Genomic DNA, 22,510 nt, shown 5'->3' with positions numbered 1-22,510 from the left:
ATAATCCAAGTGAATATACAATGTAAAAAGTGCTAAATTAGATGCCATCTTGGGCTTTCCTTACTCATTACAACCTTTAATGGTTCTGCAGGACCCACTTTGCAGAAATTTTGATTTTACCAGACTATAATATTGAATCTGTATATTTTGATGTTTTTACCAGACTATAATATTGAATCTGTATATATTAATTTTCACTTCATCACTTTCCTTACACCTGTTTGAACCTCTGACCTAGAATCATAAGAGTTGGAAGGGGGCCATCTAGTCCAATCCCTTGCTGAATGCAGGATCAGCCTAGAGCACCTCTCTCTCTTCATCTGTTATTTTAACTGTTAATTCTGCTTCAGAAACAGAGTTCATACACTGAAGTTTTCTGACGGGATTCACGCCTTCTCTGCCACTTTCCCCTCCACACAAAGATCCATAGCAGAATTCATTCACTGACTTATCTACACCCCCCCCCCCAATCTTCTGCTTAAGAATTTTCTTTCACATATCTGAAGAAGTAGCTGCGATAATGCTGTTAAGTCTTCAAGGTGCCGCTGGAGTTTTGGTTTGCTACAAAGACTAAATACAACTACATATAAAGCAGAATTATGTTCTATTGCATGGATAAAGGCATTCTGAAGATCTGGAGTGTTCTCAGAAATTCCTTGTACAAGCATAACGTTCCTTGCTGCAACTGTAAGCACACTATCCACCAAACCCAAGCCACATCCCATCAGCAGCTCAGCTTCCTTTTGTGCTGATCTCTGGTTTGAAATAAACATCATGCTCAAGTTTCAAGTGTTGGGTACAAGAATATCTGACATAACCAACTCACAAGAGCTGGCTATTTTCATACTGGCTCATAATCCATCACTGAGTCATCTGGACTTGAATCAAAACAAAAGCCACGTTACCCTGCAATGAGCCAAAAGTCTTCCACTTGGGCAAGTTGCTCTTTATTTAGGAAGATGCCAACACTGATGCAGTGTTCCTGTTCTCCTGTCAGCTAGTTTGCCCTCAGCTGGTGATTTTTAGCTACATACCATATTTGGTTTGCAAGCTTCAGTTCTTAAGTATTTATGATACATAAAATCTATATATAAAATCAGTGCGTAAAATTTTTATGAACTAGGGTAGTTATGAACCAAGCAGCTGAAGCTTAGCAGTTTCCAACACTCATTTCTCAGACAAAGCCATTAAATTCGGCTATCGGTAAGACGATGTGTAAAAAATTCAAGACTACGAGTGGCAGATATGCTGTGATTGTGTCTGAAGTTAAGAACAAATAATTCCAGCACTGATTGTCTAACCTCATCTACTGTAGGATTTCTGACTGTGCTCCTTTTTGCTGGAGGCAAGACCTACAAACTATGCTGCAAACCTAAATTCAGCAACAGGTTAGCTCTGCCAGATATATGTTGAGTCTATGGGCACTGGGCTACTGGCCAAAGGGCCATTTGTCCTATGTAGAGCCACATGCTGGCTATAAATTGATAAACAGGCTCAGTATGTAACTCCCATATACTGACTGATTTCTTTGATACCACAGGACCCCAACACAGTCCCCATGGTGCCTGCCAAAATCTTTCCTAGTGTCCATGAAATTTTGAGAAAGTGTGGGACTCTTGTTTAGCAAGGCTTCTGCACTGGCTGGCTGTGCAGATTAGAATGTTTCAGTGGGAGATGCCACCACAGGGTTGGTTTTGTCCTCTCCCACCCCTCTATCCCAATGTTATTAAATTCTCTCTTCTCCCCTGCGCTTGGGTTTCCTGTGTGCGCAGCTCTGCCTGCTGGGGCAGCCATTTTGTCATTGTGCCTACCACACTGTGTGAGGATTTTAAAGGTGCCCACAGGCTCAAAAAGGTTGAGAACCTGCTTTATACCAATCAAAACTTATGGTTGCATCTGAAATACCAGCAAACAGAATAATGGAGTAGGAGGAAGGCTTTGTATCAAAATAAGGTTCTGCTGATAGAGGGGAAAAAATCACAGGTCCTAAAACTCTGTTCAAAATAAAAAAGCAAAAGGTCCTTAGAACAAGTAATCAAGATACACACCAAGCTTCCTGTCATAGACTCAAATTAGTTCACTCATATTGGATGCATGCTTTTCCGATGACAAATATTTGCCAGAAAACCACTGTTCTAATGAAGTTTTTAAAATAACCTTATGCTCCAATATTCCAGTTCTAACGAACCCTGGTCCAAGACTGCTTTGTATTATCCATGTCTGAAGGATTTTTTTGTATCATCCATGTCTGTTTGCCCTATAACCTTATTCTCTTCCCTCCTTATATACAAGTACAGCTACTGTATACCATCCATAGCATTTTAGATGCAAGAACCAACTTGACATCCCCAGATATGATCAACAAGGACATTTATTTCAACATGCTAATCTGTCTCAGTTTGCCATTTTGCTGGTATTAAAGAACAAAATGAAGTTAGAGGCTTCAGACAAATCCCAGATGTGTTTTTAAGGTTTAAGTTGGAAAAGACTTCCATGTCATATGAAAAATAATAGAGGGGAAACATACAAAGGAACAACAGCTTAATGAAACCAAAGCATTGTAAAATAGAGTACAAAGTCAGCCACATTTGTACTGCTTACCAATCAGAAAATGTTCCATCATAATCACCAGACCTAGGTGTTCTATACTACATTTATTACACATGAAACAAAGCAAAAAATTAAAGATCTTTTTCTAAAGTTTGAGGACATATAGCTGAAAAATTAATGCAGAGAGATAAAGTAGGTTCTGTACAGAATACTGAAAACATATCAGAGCTCTTACCCAAACATAAAAGACTGTGAACTACAGTTCCAATAATCATTTAAACCAGCACTGGGACATTCGCTTCATTTACATCTGAAGACATTTGTCCCCATATCCTCAATATGCCAGTCATTTTCCAAATGATCAATTTATGCCTTTACTATTAGGAAGGAATTTATGGATTCATGAGCTCAAGGACCAAGTAGATGTTCTACATTATATGTTATTGTTCTATACTGTATTCATCGTTATGTTTTAACGTCATCCCATAAAAGTGGAAACTGTGACTAACATATTGAACAAAAAATTCATTATTTCTTAAATTAAGCTGCAGCTTGGTGTATGTAACTCTTGATATTAAGATGTGTGTGTTTTCAATATCACTAGTAAAAATGTCATGTTCAGGATCCCAAAAGCCATGCAACCAGTTCTGTGAGCTCGAGAGTGCTTTGAATGTGGTCTTCTTGAGAGTAATTTCCTCCCCTTCAAGGGAAGCTATTCTCGGAGTAGATGGGAGTTTCCAAGATAGATATAATACGGCATAGATATTAGGCGCTCAAGTAACTCAATCAAAACACTGGCGTGAGTTAAATGGTTCTGTTCCACTAAACAATGAGCTGTTATTTGAAAAGATTCCTTATCTCAAAGGAAACCATCCACTCCAGCCCAATTTTTTTTGACTGTGTATGTACAGGTTGTTGCACACATGTCAAAACTCTTGAACAAGGTCTGGAAAACAGTGCTGTGAAACAATGCCATCTATTAATATGCACTGTAGAAGTCATTGCTCCTTTTATGAAGAAGCCCCATATATGAACTAACCATGCTTTGCTGCATACAGCAAGGAGCTAAGACCCATAAGATGTTCTTGGACTTCAATCCTATCCTTCCTCCACAGAGCTCACAGCTGCATTTCTGAGTTTCCTAGGTTCTCTCAAAGTATAGAATAGACCTGCTTACCTTATTAATATGCATCAGATACCTACTTACCACTGGATAAGCCAATCACATTTAGACATCTTAGTGGATTTTCCCTACCAATTTTCAACAAGGTTAAATTCACTCAAATACAAAATATGCCAGAAAAACAGATATTTGGACCAGTTTACACTAAACACTGTGTCTCTTTACAATTTCTGGATACTTTTCAGAGCACACATGTGTCCTATGAAGTACTAGATAAAACAAGGTTGCAATAGACCATGGAACTGATGGTTAAAAAAGTACTTCAGTTTCTGTTGCTTAGCCACTCATCTTGGTCTTAGTGTCATTACTGATAAAATGTGATTCACTACTGTTGTACTGGTATCTTTTACTGACACTGCTTTGCAACATGTGAAAAAGATGTGCACTTTTCCCAGCATGCAATATGGTATGACTCACCGCACACTCTTCCTATTGAACAGCTGAAGAAATATTTAAGATTTAAGGGACTCCATGTAAAAGTAGCATGTAGAGCCATGCCCTACTCTTCTCAAAAGCTTGCTAGATTGCTAATTTTTCCAATCCTCATGTTGTAGCCAAACAACATTATTTCATACAAAAGAATGTTCAAGACAAAACTTCAAAACATTTTATAAAAAAAAATTCTTTACAGTTTGATATGACCTTTTCACATTTGTTAAATAGCTCACTTAGTGACCCTGTTTTAAAAATCTGTTACATGAAGAGGTGAAAGTCATTTTCCTGAGCTAACAGATGTGTAAAGTAAACGCATTAACTATAGCAGCAAACAGAAAACTTTTAACATTTTAAACAAAACAAGAACTACAAGGAAAAAACCCACATTCTGAAAAAAGGATGCCAAATTAATAGGCATGATTACTCATTGGGAATGTATGCTCAGCCTTTTCCTGCCCAAGAAGTTACATTCAGCCACTGTCAGTCAATATAGTAATGACTGGAAGTATCCATCACAAGAGTTGAGCGCTATTATCCCTTTCTGCTGTAAATCTTATCAAATCTCAGAGGCTATTTTATTAATGTTTAGAATTTACTGGTATAGCTATCACAGGACTGCAAGGAGTCTTCCAGCTATTCATCCATTTAATGAAATAATCCAGGAGGAAGGCCCTGAAATTTTCAGTTCTGCCCCAACTACAGACTGTACATTGTAACATACCTTCAGAATACCTTGTTGGTTAAATTCTTAACATTAATGCTGGATCAAACAAAGTTGCAATATATCATGGAATTGATGGTTAAAAAGGTACTTCAGATTAATCCAAGTAATACAAATGTCTTCGCCTCCCCAGTTCTATTGTATTCCCCAGTGCAATTCTAGCCTACTGTCAAGCTCTTTAGAAAAGAAAATGACTGGCTCACCACCAATGCCCCAGCATCAAATTGCAATAAAACAACTCGTCTTTTTATAGCTTCAGAAGAAAATTTCAATTTCAGACTCTCAGAATGAATTATGACAATATAGCCAAACATACCAGTTTGTCTGGTGACAGCCAAACCGCACAAATAACATCTCTTTCCTAGATTCTGAAGGTATTTTATGAAGAGTTGAAATAATTCTTTTAGATGAACCATGAAACAAGATTCAAATCTGATACAAGCTAATATACAAAACTAGGTTCCAAAAACTTGTTGAAATTGAAGAGAATACAAAATATACAACCTCCGGAAGTTACAATAAAGCATAAATAAAAATAAGCTATAGTTCTTCCCCATAGGAAGCTTAAAAGCCCAAACTGTTCCCAATCATAGAGGTACATATTACTGTAATGTAAGCTTCTTAAAGGAAGCAAAACATACTTGCCTTCTTAATTGTAGTCTAAATATCAATTTTATTAATTTATTCTGGCCAGGAAGGCAACTGTTAGGCTAACTCTCTCTAACTAGGCATGCAAGAAAATTAGAAAAAAATTATACTTTTAGAACTGAGTGTAAGCAAAAAACAAAACAAAACAAAAAACACCCAAATAATTTGCACTTCTCATAATAAAAAAATAAACATGAGAATTAGTATGTCAGATTTATATTGTTTCTGTTGCACTTGCTTTCAGGGCAACACTGGCCAAAATTCAAAGTATACTAAAAAGTATGAAAGTGTTTCCACTGACATGGACTTTGGATCAAATCTAGATACAGTTCAGCTGCTTGATGGAAAACTCTTACAGGACTATCTGTCATTTGCTCCCACAGGACAATTGTGGTGGATCACATTGTCACCATGAAACCTGAGCAAAATTAAATTAACATGATATGAAGAGTTTTAAAAAGCCTCTCTGAAATCTTTGCTTTGTTCTGTGCAAACTGTGCTGCCACCCCCTTGACTCCCTGCATTCCTTTTACAAAAGAAAGAAGGAAAGAAAAAACAAAAGAAAAAGAAAAGAATCAGTGCTTTCTCCTTTCCACAACAGCCAGAAAAGAAGTCAGGCTGGAAGTCACTCTTCACCACAGATCCCATTCAGTCCCGAGACTGATAGAAGAGGATATAACCAGACTCAGAGTTTTTAGAGGAGTCCGTTGTCAACCCGTAGAATTCTTCAATAGCTTGTGCATCTATTTTCTGTAAGAAAATAGAAAGGTTATCATTTTCAAAGCCCATTCTAATTTTTATGAAGTTTTATAAAGTTCTTTAACTTTTCAATAAATGATATAATTTACAGGCTCAAAGATTACTATTATGAAAGGCTCCTCATAGTTATCAAACAGAAGAAAAGAAAATGCTGTGGAAAACATATATGAATAGCCAGAACTTTTTGGCAAAACAGAGTGCTGTTCCTGAGCTACTATTTTGTGCCTAGATTTATAGCTGTCCTTACCTCTACAATATCGTCATCAAAGAGCAACCAGAAGTCATGACTCTTCACTATCGCAATGTAGTGTCCTCTGTTAGGTCCACTGCAAAGAAGGGAAACATGCTCATCATGGCCTGTGACTACTTAGATAAACAAACACTCTAAAGGGATATTATCATTTTCCCTGTAACTTATTATTAAGTGGACAGTTTTAGCCAATCACAAAAGCAACAAACCCAGGCCCAGCCACAGGCAAGGCAAGCAATTTTATGTGCTGGGTAAGACAGACTCCCCAGGTACACCAAAAAATATGTCTTCCCTTCTTTCCCATTCTCCAGAAAATTTTAATGGGACCCCAACTTATTTCCTTTACTCGCTGACTGACAAAGGGAGCAGTGATGTTCAAAAGCTTATACCCTGGAAATATTGATGTTCTCTAAGATACTATTAGATTTGAATCTACCAGACATTATGTTTGATAGCCTAATATGAAGTGAAACGGAAACACCCATGTAAAAGGCTGGTTTTTTGGATACCTGGAGAACTTCCTAATGATGCAGGAAATGCCCCCCCTCCGTTTATGAATTCTGAGCATGCTTGTTGCTTTTGGAATGCTCACTCAAAAAATAAAATAAAATAAAGGAACACAGTTCCTAAAAGGCTATGGAATGGGGTGGGAGAGTCTTGCCATTTATTTCCTGTTTCTTTCTCTCCAACAAAATAACTTGATGAGACTAGTTATCATACTTCTAACAGTGTATAGGTAATATTTATCAGACCATTCACAGCCCCTCTTTAAATGTAATACTCAAAGCCATTGGTTCAGACTGGCCATCTAACTAACTGGACAATGATTGTGTAAGTGTTGAATAGGAATGTAACAATAGGATGCTTAAGATGTAATACCATCCAGTTGATTTACAAATAATTTTTCTTACATTCATGCTGTGGCCTCTGGGATCCTCCTCCAAAGATTTCTTCGCTCAAGAACAGTGGCCTAATGCCCTCCTGGTCTCAGGGTATGATTAACTGGCAAGAATTAATTTAACAATTTCTTTTACACATTTTGCATTTGCCCCAGAACCACACTGGCAGTCAGCACAGCTGGCATGAAATGCAAGTGAAGGATAGCCAGCGGCCAGCTTCCTTGCTGCTTTTACTGGCACACTACCACCAGTCTTCGTTAGGAAACAGATTTTGCAATGTATTGCAATGACCAGTTTAGGAATTCTGAAACTATGTGGGAGCCAGAATGTCAGATATGATATACACAGATTTAAATACAGAAATACTGTATTACATTAGCAGCATAGCTGCTGTTTCCCACACTACTCTGTTAACCTACAGAACATATGCAGCAGGGGACTGCAGAATCATATGCCATACTGCCCATTTCATGTGATGTCTGAATTCAGACATTACTGGAGCAGTGTGGCATAAGACCTCACAGAAGCAGAGTAAGAAACCTGAAAGGCTAATGTGCAAACTAGAGGGCCAAAAATTAAAAGCAAAATATATAATATAATAAATCATAAACAAAAATACATGTATTTATTATATAAGGTTAAAAACATTTAGGGGCCCATCATTAGTCTCTTTCTTTTATAAAATCATAAAACCACAATGGGAAACTACTTGACCTGATGCATTTCGACCTAGACTGGTCTTCTTCAGAGGTCAAACAAATAATACACATACAGGTACATAATACAATAAATCAATAGAACAATGCTGGACCACAAGGAAATTTAAAGAAGTGACAAAAGCTCAAAGATGCACTTAAGGCCTCTTATTCTACAGCCTTACGTCCTAATCATGGGCATACAAGTTAAATCAAGTGTCTTGTTGTATGCCTCACCAATATGTCCAGAATTGATCAAAGTCAATGTAAGGTCAGAGCCTATGTGCCAAAAGTTATGTGTAGTGCACTGAAGCTTTTAATTTTTGGCCCTCTAGTTTCGATACTAACCTTTCAGGTTTCTTCCTCCAGTTTTTTTGGGTTAAGTTTCTTTCCCCTCTCTGTCTTTCCTCCTTCACAGAGGCAGAAACAACACCATACAAGTACATTAAGAACTGGTCCACAGTTACACAGCTATGTAGTTGTTGCATTTCTTTATCTCATTTATATTCCTCAAACCAGTGGTATAACATAACTGTATATTTTATGCCATCAAGGGATTCTTGACATATGACAGCACTATCATTCTATACATTGAAGGCAGTAATGTACCATACTACCTCGGTTACACAGATTTTATTACCTTCCACAGTGAACTACCACAGCCACAAGATCATACATTCTGTCAGGATTAGTGGCATCTCCCGAAGTATTAAATAGTCGAAGCTCTAAGGGAAATACTACCCTATAAGACAGCTTTGTATATCGATGTAGCTGATCCATGTACTTAAACCTCTTCAGATGGAGAGCTAGAATCATTGGTAGTTTTTTCACTTTCATTCTGAAATAAAGTAAATCAATATACTAATAAACAAAACACAGTTCATATTCAAGTTTGTGATAGCATGCAAATCTTCCAAGAATGAACTTAAATCAACAGATCTCAGCCATTACCACCTGCTGAAAACTGTGATAAACTGATAAAGTTATGTTTTTAAAAATATGTACCCCACCTTTCTGCCTAATCAGGGCCATCAGGCAGACCTGCTAAGTGTTGCCGTGCTCCTTCCAAATGCTGAACTCAAAAAAGGACCAGTGGATAGTACAAAATAAAGCATCAACCTTATTATGTATTACAATTAAAATGTGTTTTGAGAACTTGAGATAGAACTTCTGAAGAATCAGCTCCCCAAACTACTCAGGTGTGCTGTTACTTAAAAGCTAAGCTGACTGAAATGGTGGGTTAATGTGGCTAGTGATTTCTTCCCCTTTGAAAAGTACCCATTCTTTTTGGCAACTTTATATATTGGTATGCAGAAGGGTGATCCTGCATTTAGCAGGAAGTTGGACCAGATGCCCTGTATGGCCCCTTCCAACTCTGTGATTCTATGAGACATAGCTCCCAAGGGGGAAGAACAATTTCCCCACTTTGACCCATTCTCACACAGTAGTCTGGCTGGGCAGCATGCAAATGGAATGAACATCCCAAGTATGCCTCTTATGAACATTATATACAGAAAATGAATAACATCCACATGCAGTTTATTTTAAATTCTGGGTTGGTTTGTTTTTAATTTGTTGTCTTTTTTGTTTTGTTCTGCTTAATCATACCCACCCCAGGTCTTCTGGGAAGAGAGGGTTGACAGAAATGTCTTAAAGATAGAAGCAAAAGATGAAGAACTAGATAGAGCTGTTTGGATAAGCTTTACAGCAGGAAAATTAGATCCACTACACTGACTGGCAACTGATGAACTCATTAAAAGTTCATTCATCCACAATCAGAAAGCGATTGCTTTCTGGTCCCTCTTTGGTCAGGTGTAGTTTAGAATTGCTTTCCACTGACAAATCATGTTCTGATAACATTTCAAAACATTTTACTCAGCTCTGGCGATTTTAATTTGGAATAACACTGGCCAGAATAAGTATATTTACAGCTTATCCAGTGCAGTACATTTGCAAATGAGGACGACAGGGAAGGAGGAGACAAAGACAAGACATTTAAAAGTACTATGAAAACCTTTAACAAAATTGAAAAAATTAGGTACCTGTGTAAGAGACAGAAATTACATATTTAAACAAGAAGTCTCATTAAGCTTTAATCACACCTTGAATAATATAGAAGCATTTATCCTTGCTGATGAAATAGGTAGAAGTGTTTGAATAACCTGCTAACAAATTCTAATACATATATACATTTCCATACCTTTTATGTGCTTCTTGTTTACTGCGACATTCCTCACAATAATATTTATATTCACTGCACAGGGTTTCTGTGTTGCTGAAACCCCTAAAACACGAGAACACCCATCAAGATGCAAGGAATGAATACTGATTAATACACAATTATACCAGTTAATCTGTAGCCCTCCAACAAAACTAGATACTATGTACAGCAATAAAAACATTCCATTCTTCAATCCAATAGATTGTGATTGACACATTGGTCTCAAAGGAAAGGAAATACAAATGTGGTATTTAATAGCCAACAGAACAAAGTTCAAGTCCAGGGGCACCTTTAAGACCAACAAAATTTTATTCAAAGTATAAGCTTTCATGTGTGTGCATGCACACAAAAGCATATCATCATCTATAATATTCCCTAATGGAATTGGCCCAGTCCGGCTTACCCATTGGCTGTGGTGTGCACTATATTACTGACTGGCCCATGAACCGCCAGTCAGTTGCTCTTCTGTGCCATTCGCTGGTTATGTTCCTCTCCCCCACCCGCTGCTAGACCCAGGACAGACAAGGATTGGGCCACTGGGGAAGCTACTAAACAGTAGCTATTGCTAGGCAACTGATCTTGCATCTGTCAGTAAAAGGCAATCAAGTTTGGTTCTCTCAGTAAAAGGCGGGGGGGGGGGGGGAGGATGCGGCCTCGTTTGGCCTTTGAGGGAGAACTCATTGGGCCCAGTCCTGACTAGGGTTGCCAGTTCCAGGTTGGTGGGAAATTCTTGGAGATTTTGTGGTGGAGTCTATGGAAGCCAGAGTTTGGAGATGGAAGAGGCTTCTAAATGCCACAGAGTTCACCTTCCAAAGCAGCTATTTTCTCCATGGTGAGAGAGATCTTTTTTCTGCAGTTCAGTTGTGATACTAGATCTTCCGACTCCTGGAGGATGGTCACCCTATGCCTAGCTGCTTGCTACTGCTGCTGGGAAGGAGATAGGGTTGCCAACTTCAAGCTGGGAAATTCCAGGACATTTGAGGGGTGGCGCCTGGAGAGGGTGGAATTTGAGGAAGGGTAGGACCTCAAACAGGTACAATGCCACAGACTCCACTCTCCAAACCAGCCACTTCCTCCTAAGGAGCCATTGTTGCTCACACAGAATTACAACTGTTCTCCAGATGGCAGAAATCAGCTCCCCTGGAGAAAATGGCTGCTTTGCAGGGTGGATTCTGTCATTATGCCCTGCTGAGGAGGCTTCCCTCCTGCTTTGGTTCACACTGTAATTTCAGACCAGTTACAAACTTTCAGCCTAACCTACATCTCACAGGGTTGTTGTGCAGATCAAAAGGGGAAGAGGAGAATGATGTAAGCTGCTTTGGTATTTTCCTAGGTAAAGGCTGCAAGAAGGGGGGAGGAGATCAATTCCCCTACAGAAAAAAGCTGCCTTGGGTGGGTGGGAAGACACCAAGGTTGGGGGGAGTGAATCCTCCACTTGGGTGAGTGGGTGGGAAGACAGTGAAGGGGGGGCACTTGCCCAGAATCTCTTTCTGGAGCCCGTTGTATCCCCCCCGCAATGGCCTTATTGCTAGTATTATGAATAAAACTGTTGGTCTTAAAAGGTCCCACTGGACTCAAACTTTGTTCTGCTGCTTTTGACCAACACAGCTACACACCTGAATCTATCTTTAATGGTCAAAGTTTGGTTAGCACCAAGTCTGCTAAAATATGTGAAATGCAAAAGTTTGCTACATTTAATATCAACTTAGATTAATCTAACAAAACATGCAGTTTTAACTAATTCATCTCTTAAATGAACTTTCAATCATGCAAGAAAGCACAGAATCAAGAGTCTGACAGCATACATCTCATACCTTAAACAGTGAGTAATTGAAGTATTTTGCTCCACATCTACAGAGAGATCTAAAAAATCTTCATCTTTGCTGCTTATCTACAAATAAGGAAAAAAAACCTCTTACCCATTTCTTCTTCCAGAGTGTGTGTGTGTGTGTGTATATATAAAAGAACTCAAAGTGACCAACAAATGTGCTAGTTATAAAGGTAATCATAGCAATTAATCTGGAAAGCAGGTCTTGTTGGTACACCAAAAGATTAAATACAATCTTCTCTTTAGTATGATTTTAAAATTTGGATCAAAACCAAAAGATCTGGTTTCTTTTTCACTAATGGGTGTGTACAGAAAAGTTGAGTTTGACAATTAAAACAAGCCACATATATTAATTCTACTCTATAACAATTAAAAATGTGAAAATACTTGAAAAATAAAATACAATAGTTGAATAGTACCATCAATATGTCAAAACTTCATTATAGACCAAAAGGCTTGTTTACATAAAACCAACAAGCCAAATGTGTTTCAGCTCAATGTGCCTTCTTCAGTGCCCTATTGTCATAGCCAAAGATCACACACTTGCAAACCTTTTAAACAGAAACCCATCTATACAAAGCGGGGGTGGGGAGGCAGGTTTATGGTATTCCTAATTGAGGTTGACTTCTCATAAATAGACCTATTGTATATTTTCGAGTCAACTTTCAAAAAGTGCAGTTTCTCTCAACAATAGTTCTGCCTTTAGTCCAGTGTTTAGCATCTCTGAGTGTGCTTTTTTTCTTTTCCACTAATCTCACAGACAGAACAGATATTAGATAGATCCAAATAAGCAACCGTGTTGGTCTGAAGTAGTAGAACAAAATAGGAGTCAATTGCACCTTTAAGACCAACTTAGTTTATCTTTAAGACCAACAGATATTAGTCACTTTTCTGGATTTCCTCTTAGCTTTTGTAGTGGTGATATGTCCACTAGGGACAAAGACATTAGCTAACCCAGTATATTATAAACAAATGCTCTTGAACAGTGATTTGGAAACCTGCTGAACTCTGCAACAGATAGCCTGTGTGGGGGAAGATCCATATTTCTTTCTTTTTAAAATCAGGGACAATGCTATGAATTCATCTGCAAGCACTCTCCTGGTCTCCAAGACTTATGTTCTATTTGTTTTCCTTGCTTCTGTGCTGTTAGCCTAAACTCAAATGATATCCCCAGTTCACCAATGTGCTTGCTATCTGCCCTGGTATCAGTGCTTTTGGGAAGTTTTACTCCTCCTGCTTTGCAACAGCACTGTGGTGCTCCCATGGACCTCAATGCTTTTGTTCAGCTTTTCTATGATCTTTCCCAAACCTGCTTTGCTGCAACGTTTTGGGAAAGATTGCAGCAGAGGCTGAATAGCTGCTGTGTGAGCAGATTTTCCCAGTTCCACCCATGCGGCAGCCATTTTCTCTGTCCTGGTCCCCATAGCAGCCATCTCTCACTTCAGTTGGGGGAGGGGCTAAACTGAAATATATTGTTTTAAAAATCCATATATCAAGTTATCTGAATTCCTACTTCCCATTTTTCCATTTACATAAATGCCTTTCCCCTTGTATTTCAGCAAGGAAAAGGTCTAGAGACTTACTTTTTTAAAGTGGAAGCTAGGAATTTAATGAACCTGATACACCCATTATTATAACATTATACTGATCTCACAATGACATGATATTCAGCTACTGATGTGACAGAACAGAACAGCAAGGTTTCATATCCTCTGGATTGCCATGCCTGCATAAGAGCTGCCTCTGTGAGTTGGCTGTGTAAAATGGCCACAGTTGTTAGCCAAAAGGTTCAAACTGGCAATGCTCCCTTGGTGTGCTCTTCATCTAGCTTTTTTTTTTTGGGGGGGGGTTGCAATTTTTCTCTCCTCACAAGAAGGGGTTAGCTGTGGCTGCTAAGGCCTTGCTGGTTTCTCTAATAGTTGCCTTTGTGTCCAACATTAAGGATGGGTCAGTTTCTCCTTCAGATAGAAATGCACTGCTGCTGCCCTTCTGCACCATCATTGGAGCAGCCAAATGTCTCGCTCTCTGTTGCTGCCACAAAATGGTTGCTGTTGTTAAGAGTGAGCTTGACAGCTGTACTTTGCCAGTCTCCCGGAAATAGGGGAAGGGAAGAGGTTTGGGTCAAAGGAGGGCTTAGAGGAGGGTGACAGGATAGAATAGAAGAAACTGAGGCTTGAGTAGAAGAAACTTTTAGTGAGGAGTGAAGGACTGAAAAAGAAATGTAAAAATAGATTTTAGTGTAGAAAAAGGCAAAGCCTGTTCTTTAGCTGTTCTCTCTGTTGAGGCAGGAAAGAAACTGGGGGTGACTCTCACAGGCAAGAGATGATGAAGAAGAAGATATTGGATTTATATCTCGCCCTCCATTTCGAATTTCAGAGCGGCTCACAATCTCCTTTACCTTCCTCCCCCACAACAGACACCCTGTGAGGTGGGTGGGGCTGGAGAGGGCTCTCACAGCAGCTGCCCTTTTAAGGACAACCTCTGCCAGAGTTATGGCTGACCCAAGGCCATGCTAGCAGGTGCAAGTGGAGGAGTGGGGAATTAAACCCGGTTCTCCCAGATAAGAGTCCGCACACTTAACCACTACACCAAACTGGCTCTCACTGAAAAAAAATGTTCCTGTTTCCCTGACGGTATGGTGAGAGTCACTGTCAAGATGTCCTCTGCCTCAGAGAGAGAACATCCCATTGCAACACTGTTGCTGTATGACTTCTGAAGCACTGGATAAAGCTTTGAATGTGGTATACTCATAAGGGGGAGTGATTTTATTGCCATCAGCTGAAATTCTGGGGGAAACAAGGGAGCTGATCTTGAGTGACGGGGGCATCAAGGAGCAATCATATCAGTATTACAGATGGACCAGGGGACCAAAAGAACTATCAGCCATGTTAAACAGAAAGTTCTGCAATAGCCAGACACTGGAGATGGGCCAGAGGCCTAAACTCAGGTGCAAATACTCAAGTATAATGACCTGCCGAGGCAAGTTCCATTTCTCATTTATCTCCTATGCATATTTCATCAAAATGTTGGATAATGTTATATTAATGAATTATGGACTGGAAACTGTATTCCAGCAAGTGTAATAGATGTAAAATTTTCTAAATGATCTGTCTGCTGAGAATAAACCTTATAAATCCAGCAAAATATAGCACTAAAACAAAACACATGTATTTTATTATTACTCTCCCCTGTACCAAATGGTAATTAAAAAAAAACCAGCGAGTACCCAGAAGAACCCTGCTACTTATTTGTAAATATATCCCGCCCTGAGCCTGGTTCGGCAGGGAGGGCAGGATATAAATCAAACTAAACTAAACTACAGAGAAAAGTTGTAGAAAATGTGTCATTCTTTTAACTGGAGCCCTAATCAGTATTTGTTCACAAAATTATACTTCAGTTTGAGATCACTCTGCACAAATGGAAATATCTGAACAAGGCTGCATTTCAAGAGGGCCTATGGCTGGTGGCTTTATAAGATTTTTGAAAGATTTATCTGTTTTAAATAGACAAGATTTCATCTTAAACCCTAGCTGCTATTTATTATAAGGTTAGATTAAAAGCACCACAAGCAGCATGGAATTGGCATGGTAGGACTTCTCCCTACTTGTTGCTGCCCATTGATATGCTGCTCCTGGGGGGAGGGGCTATCACATGACTCTCAGCAACAGTATAGGAGACACAGTGGGGATCTGCAATGGGATAAAGGAGTCAACATTCCCATCCCACATCAAAATGCCTTTCTGCCAGTATGACTGCCATTACATTGGCAGAACACTGTAGATTTTTGGGTCTTTAGCAAGAAACACCATGAGCCAGAAGTTTTTCAATGAAGTAAATGTTATTAAAATTGTTATTTAAATGTTATTTAAATTGATGATTTTTTAAAAAAAAATAGAGATAAATTATTACATGATACGTTTATTGTTTGACTTTGTGCTGTAATCCGCCCTAAGCATGCTTTGGCAGAAAGGGCAAGATAGAAATCACACAAATAACAGCCACTATATTGTTCCATTAAGTTACACTGTAAAATGAGCAGCTGTATGTTTTTCCTATACTGAATACTTGAATAGGTGAAACCTGAATTGATCTTACACCAATTTTGCTCAGCTTTCATTATTATTATACTGAATACTTAAATAGGGGAAACCTGAATTAGTCTTACACCCATTTTGCTCAGCTCGTTCATTATTTACTATATTATGAATCTGCCTTTCTCAGCAAGAGTCAAAATGAATTACATAGAATACATTCAATATGACCTAATAACAAATGCACTAGAACTTTGATTACAGGAATCTGAATAAAAGCACATCACTTATATTAATAATTTAGGAGCTTCCAATAATAAAAACAACACAGGTGAAGCAGTGCTATCAGAGGTGCAGTTTTACACAGGCAGTTAAAATATAAAACCATAATTTTACACACACACACAATCTTAGCCAAAAGTGATAAACCATAATTGTTATTCTAAATAAAACTGTGTGAAATAAGAATGATGTACACAAAAGACTTACTGTTTCACAAGTAAGACATCTTGTTTCATTCGTTAACGTTCCTTGAAAGATTTCATGAACCCATGTGGGGTCTGGGGGGCAGTTATTGTTTTCACAGTCAATGCTGCCATTTGGTAGACGACCATTTTGTTTCTCTTGCTTTCTCTCTTCTTGCAAAATATCAGCAATTGTATTCAGCAGATAGTTCAAGAACTCATGTGCATCTTGCTGCATGTAGTTGTCAAAAAGCTCTACAATGAGATGATAAAATGAGATATCACTTGCTTATTAGGCCATGTTCCCTATCTAAATAAAAGACAGTTCTAATAATCCATCTTGATCTCCCAAAGATTTTCACACTCTAATGTGGTAAAAAAAAACTCCTTCCAGTTGTCTTCTGGGTCAAGTTTTTGCATGCAAGTTAATACCTGCCATTCATTCCTACAAGAAACAAAATTAATTACAGTGGGGGCAAAACCTGATTTCCACACCTAATACCGGATAGCTTGGTCTTATTGAAAGAAAACTTGAAGCAAGATCAAGAAACCTCACAAATTGGCATTGCACCTCCACCACTGAGCTCTTACAATATAAAAACCCTTTCATGTCACACACTGCACTCAGTGACATTCTGCTAGCCTTGTTCAAGATGTTAGAGGCAAAGAACACACAACTTATCTGTAGAATGCTCTGAACAGGCAGAACACATGTCCCAAGCACTGGAGGACTAGTGACTCAAAGAAAGCAATCCAAGTATGCATGTTATGATATTGAAAGTTGGGTGCAAATATCTCTTAAATATTATTAAATAAGACAAAATATCTTAAGCAGAAGCAAAGTTTGCCAACTTCTCGAGTCTTAGATCTCTATCAGATGCAGTGCCAATATCTTTACCAGATGCGGTTTAATCAGCAGTGCACATCAGTCCCATAGTAATACAATATCACTTTTTGGAAGCTAAAGGGTGATGAAAATCCAAGTGAAGAAATATGAACTCTCTGCTTAGGTAAAAGCCTCTGTGAACCTTAACTGAAATTATGATTATGTGAATAATTCTTTGTCCAACATGTTGTCTTACAATCTGTAATAAAAGGTTGAGCATGCCTGGCTGTCGCAGATATAACTCATGAGAAAATAAAGCTAGGAGTCTCCGAAGTGGCCACTAGCTTCAGGATGCTTGTAGGAGATGCAGCACCAAAAATGAAGGGAATCAAAATATCCTGGCCCAGATTATCTGTAGCACATATCTGCTATTTGCAACCGAAGTAACAGTTTATTTGCTAGAAGCCAGGAAAGTGTAGGCAGCAATGACAGGGAGAGTGAAGAATATCTCCTCCATTACAAAACAAACACGTTTTACTTAAATTCTCAGATCTATGCTTCAAAAATAACTCCTTTCTGTTACTGTGTACTTCCTTAAGCAATGGTTGTCCTAGCAACCACTGAACCTCTTATAGGGGTCTGTTTTACAGACTTTTGCCAAGATCAAAGTTTAAAGGGAAGCCACAGCTACACAGATGGAGAAGAAGGAGGGCTGTTTGGTGTTTACTGGAAATAAATAGAAGTGCCTAAGACAGGGGTGTCAAACTCATTGTTAAAAGGGCCAGATCTGACATAAATGGGACTTCGTCAGGCCAGACCATGCATATGATAAAAAGTAATGCCAGTTAGCGGAAATATAAACTTTATAAAGGGTACAGAGAAACACAAATGTATTGTTTTTTACTTAAAATACAAACATGCTTAAAAGGTGGGGGAATGTGGGATCCAGCAATGCAATTCTAAAAATAAAATGTCACGGAAAAGCACAAGGATCACAGCAGAAACTAAAAATATAAACAAAAAATATAAAATGCTCTGGGCTTAGGAAAAAATGAAACAGCTGGGCATTGCAAGCTTTTCCTTCTGCCCCCAAGTCTACTCAGATTGGCAATATCTCCCTTTGCCTGTGGGTTCCCAATTTAGAATACTCACAAGGCATCAGTTTTAAGGTCCATTCAGCAGAGACATGCTGGTTCTAAGCATCAACTTTTTATTTGCAAGGTCACACAACTTCAGCAGGGAACAGCTTCTAACTGGCCATATAAACGCTGAAAAGTGAAACTGAGCTCCAGTCCATTAAAATATATTGCAGCACAGACAAAGCGGCAAAGAAAACACGGAATGGATTTTCCAGAGTAGTCTATCTGGGCACAGAGACCTTAATGGAAAGTCCATTCTGCATTTTCTTTGCAGCTTTGCAAGCCCAGAATTGCTTCCTGCTTCAGCCTGCAAGGATAAGGAAGAAGGAGCTGTGAACTTTGGCAGCCTTGGAGGTTCAAAGAAGAAGAAGATGATATTGGATTTATATCCCGCCTTCCACTCTGAAGAGTCTCAGAGCGGCTCACAATCTCCTTTACCTTCCTCCCCCACAACAGACACCCTGTGAGGTGGGTGGGGCTGGAGAGGGCTCTCACAGCAGCTGCCCTTTCAAGGACAACCTCTGCCAGAGCTATGGCTGACCCAAGGCCATTCTAGCAGGTGCAAGTGGAGGAGTGGGAATCAAACCTGGTTCTCCCAGATAAGAGTCGCACACTTAACCACTACACCAAACTGGTTCATCAAAGTGTGAAGACAGGAGCGGGGGAAGAGGGGGTCTGATTAAAGCCCTGGGTGGGCCAGACATTTGACACCCTTAACCTAAAGGCATGCACATTCTCCTGCAGTTGCAACTACTGTTAAATATGTCAACAGATGACCTACAATACTGGTAAAGGAACAGCTAAAGCCAAACTGTGAACAACAGCATAGACTCTCAGTATATGATGGGTGTACCATGTATCACAAGGCTACACTTGAAGCTTCAGACCACATACTACAAGATTTGTGAAGAAAAACCTTATTGGGAGGAGGAGAAACTATTGTATTAGCTGAGGACTTCTGAAAAATACTTCCTGGTGTTCCATGAGAGACTAGAGAAGATGAGTTGCAGGTCTGTATCAAATCATACATTTGGAGTAGTGTCCAAAAATGCTACCTGAGGAAAAGTATGTGGATACAACTTTCTGGGCCCTGACCTGGATGGCCTGGTCTTGTCAGATCTCAGAAGCTAAGCAAGAGTCAACCAATGGGAGACTACCAATGATGTCCAGGATCACAATGCAGAGGTGGGCAATAGCAAATCACCTCTGAAGTCTCTTGCCTTGAAAACCCCATGAGGGGTTGCCATAAGTTGGCTGCAACTTGATGGTATTTTACACCCACCCACACACGTTGCCAGTTTCTTAACCAAACTAATTAAAATCCAAAATACTGTATGTTTTAACACTCAGGTGTCCTAATTGATTCCTTTTAAAGAATAGGAATTTGCTACCAACACAATGCACTGAAAATACTTATTACAGGAGATGGGCAAAATTCTGATTTCTGTATTTGCTTGCAGAATGAACAAGTGAACGGGCCCTATAATATTGCAAGTGCAGTGAGCTGCTGGATGGGCAAGCAGACCAAGCTCCAAGTTAAAGACTATTTAAGAGACCCAACATAAGATGGATTGACTCAATCATCATTTTCTTTTCGCAATCTTGTTATGAACTTTTTTGGAGGTATCACTCTAACTTTTTTCTTCTGAGTGGCTATGCTGTGAAAGAAATCAGCTAAGCAGGTAAGTAGATTCTCAGTATGCAAGATCTGAGCAAGGCTGTTAACAATACAATGTTTTGAAGGTCATTAATTCACAGGATTGCCATAAGCTAGAAAGGACTTGAAAGTGCTTAGCACACATACACAATTGTTTCACCCTTTCAGACTAGATCATCATTCAGCTAGATGCCCTTCCTACCACAAAACAAATCTGTGCCATTACCAAAAGTCAAGAAACAACTTTCATTTGAGAAAAACACTGACAGAATTAACAGCTGCCTAAGAGCTGGCAGATGAACATCACCACCACCAAACAAAAATCCATTTCTATTAACAAAGGGGAGAGACACACAGGTAGATCCCTCCCTGATTATGTAAAACTAAATATGAGAGAAGCAACTATTTCATTAGTATGAAGAGCAAAATAAAGTATTACCATTTTCTTTTCGCAATCTTGTTATGAACTTTTTTGGAGGTATCACTCCAACTTTTTTCTTCTGAGTGGCTATGCTGTGAAAGAGATCAGCTAAGCAGGTAAGTAGATTCTCTTTTTTTCTAGGCTGACTCTTATATGCCAAGACTTTCTCTCGAAAGGGACGACAGAAATAAAGTGCCTGAAGAACTGAATTGCAGTAGCATGTATTTCCAAACTAGAACACAAGGAAATGATCTATTAGCCCAGACTGAAACTTTGCCCAGTAAGCAAGTCGCATGAAACAAAGGAAAATTTGCTAAGACACATTTATTACTTTTTTTTTTTAAGTACTGAAGTGTAACTTACCCAGCAACCAGTGGTAGATTAAACAGTCAGCGGTATAGGCACATATTTACTGCCATCTGGCTTCTTTGTTTTATATTTAGAAGCATCCGGTAACCACTGGGTTCCTTTCCATGATGCATAACTATGCATCAGCAAAACCATCATTATGATTTTGGAAAACACATCAGAAAAACTTTGTTATTATGTTGTGCTGCATCCACTGAAAAGTCCAGTTTGTATAACACAAGGATTCAGTGAAGATGTAATGTTGCAGATCTCTTCAATGAGATTAAGAGATCAAAATGGGCTGCAGAGTCATGCACAACCCTTTGCCTCCCTTATCAGATGTCACTATGAGTTATCATTCCACCTACGGCTGACTTGTTCCCACTTAAGCAGGGTTTCTAAAGGTAATTTACACCCTGGTTTAGATGTGACCTGTGATTACGGTAGTCACATGTTGAAAATAAACATGAACCCCATGGTTAAGGCTGACAAGGGAAATTACCGCCAATAAAGAGAAAATTTTGAACACATGAATCTATTATCTCAGTCCTGTTTAAGAGATGCAAAACACTGTATTTACATCATTCTGTGAGCACAGAACTACCATATTAGGAAAAAACCCCACATTATAAGTTGCTTAAATTAAACACCTGAAGCATTTTTAAATCTATTTAGTTTCCAGTCAACTACACCAACTTAAAGCATTTGCTAAAAATTTCACTTTCAATATAATTCCTTCCTTGCTAAAGTCACAAATGCCACCAAGAGAGCAAACTATGATAGTAGCAGTTCATGGCAGCATTACCTACTGAATATATGACCTTATTTTAATTGTTTTTAAACTGCAGAGCAGAGATTTTCCAGCATTTTATACTACCAGGGAACCTTTTCCACATTGGCAATGAGTATCTGCCACAAAACCCCAGAACACTGCAACAAAACTCCAGGCATGATCTACAGTGTGCAACAAAGAAGTGGAAAAAAATAATTTAGAATGTGGGGATAGGATGGGAAACCCAGGCATACATTCTCACATTGCTATAAAACTCACTGGGTGACATCTCAATTCAGCAACCTCATCAGGATTCTTACGTGAAAAGTGAAGGAAGAAAGAAGCATTTTGAAAGGATGGAATAAAAATGCAATTAATTATACACAAGCCATGGAGCCTCACAACTGTCTCACATAAACAAGTATGTTTTAGAGGACATCTAACACTCATCTGGCTGCTCACTGCAGGGGAAGAATGAGATGGGCAAGCTACATTTCACAAAACCTTGTCTGCCACTGCTGATGTTCTGAGAGCCCCCTGCTGAAATCCAAATGAACTCCAGGGTTCTCTGGAACACAGCTGAAAAAGCATTTGGGTGTATCAATACAGAGTGTTAAGGCACCAACACTTGACAAAGTGCATACTAGTTTAAACATAAACTGT

The 22,510-nt window shown here is 38.9% G+C and overlaps 1 protein-coding gene across 2 annotated transcripts in view; it reads right to left on the bottom strand.

The window, feature by feature from the left end:
* Positions 1–4,317: 4,317 nt before the first annotated feature.
* USP12 (ubiquitin specific peptidase 12) overlaps positions 4,318–22,510 on the bottom strand; it is a 37,912-nt gene continuing 19,719 nt past the window's right edge. Inside the window, exons 3-9 of one of the 2 annotated variants that reach the window (XM_060234751.1) lie at positions 20,746–20,959; positions 16,710–16,939; positions 12,176–12,252; positions 10,341–10,424; positions 8,781–8,978; positions 6,544–6,622; positions 4,318–6,287 (exon numbers count right to left, since the gene is read on the bottom strand). In XM_060234751.1, coding sequence (XP_060090734.1) covers positions 6,186–6,287; positions 6,544–6,622; positions 8,781–8,978; positions 10,341–10,424; positions 12,176–12,252; positions 16,710–16,939; positions 20,746–20,959 — 984 coding nt within the window. In that variant the 3' untranslated portion in view covers positions 4,318–6,185. The remainder of the gene's footprint in view (positions 6,288–6,543; positions 6,623–8,780; positions 8,979–10,340; positions 10,425–12,175; positions 12,253–16,709; positions 16,940–20,745; positions 20,960–22,510) is intronic. The other variant, XM_060234752.1, reaches the window with a different exon arrangement.

The sequence above is a fragment of the Heteronotia binoei genome, chromosome 3 (genome assembly GCF_032191835.1).
Source record: "Heteronotia binoei isolate CCM8104 ecotype False Entrance Well chromosome 3, APGP_CSIRO_Hbin_v1, whole genome shotgun sequence".
Lineage (NCBI taxonomy): Eukaryota > Metazoa > Chordata > Lepidosauria > Squamata > Gekkonidae > Heteronotia > Heteronotia binoei.
The sequence above is the reverse complement of the archived record's forward strand: the minus strand, read 5'-3'. Positions and strand labels throughout refer to the sequence as shown.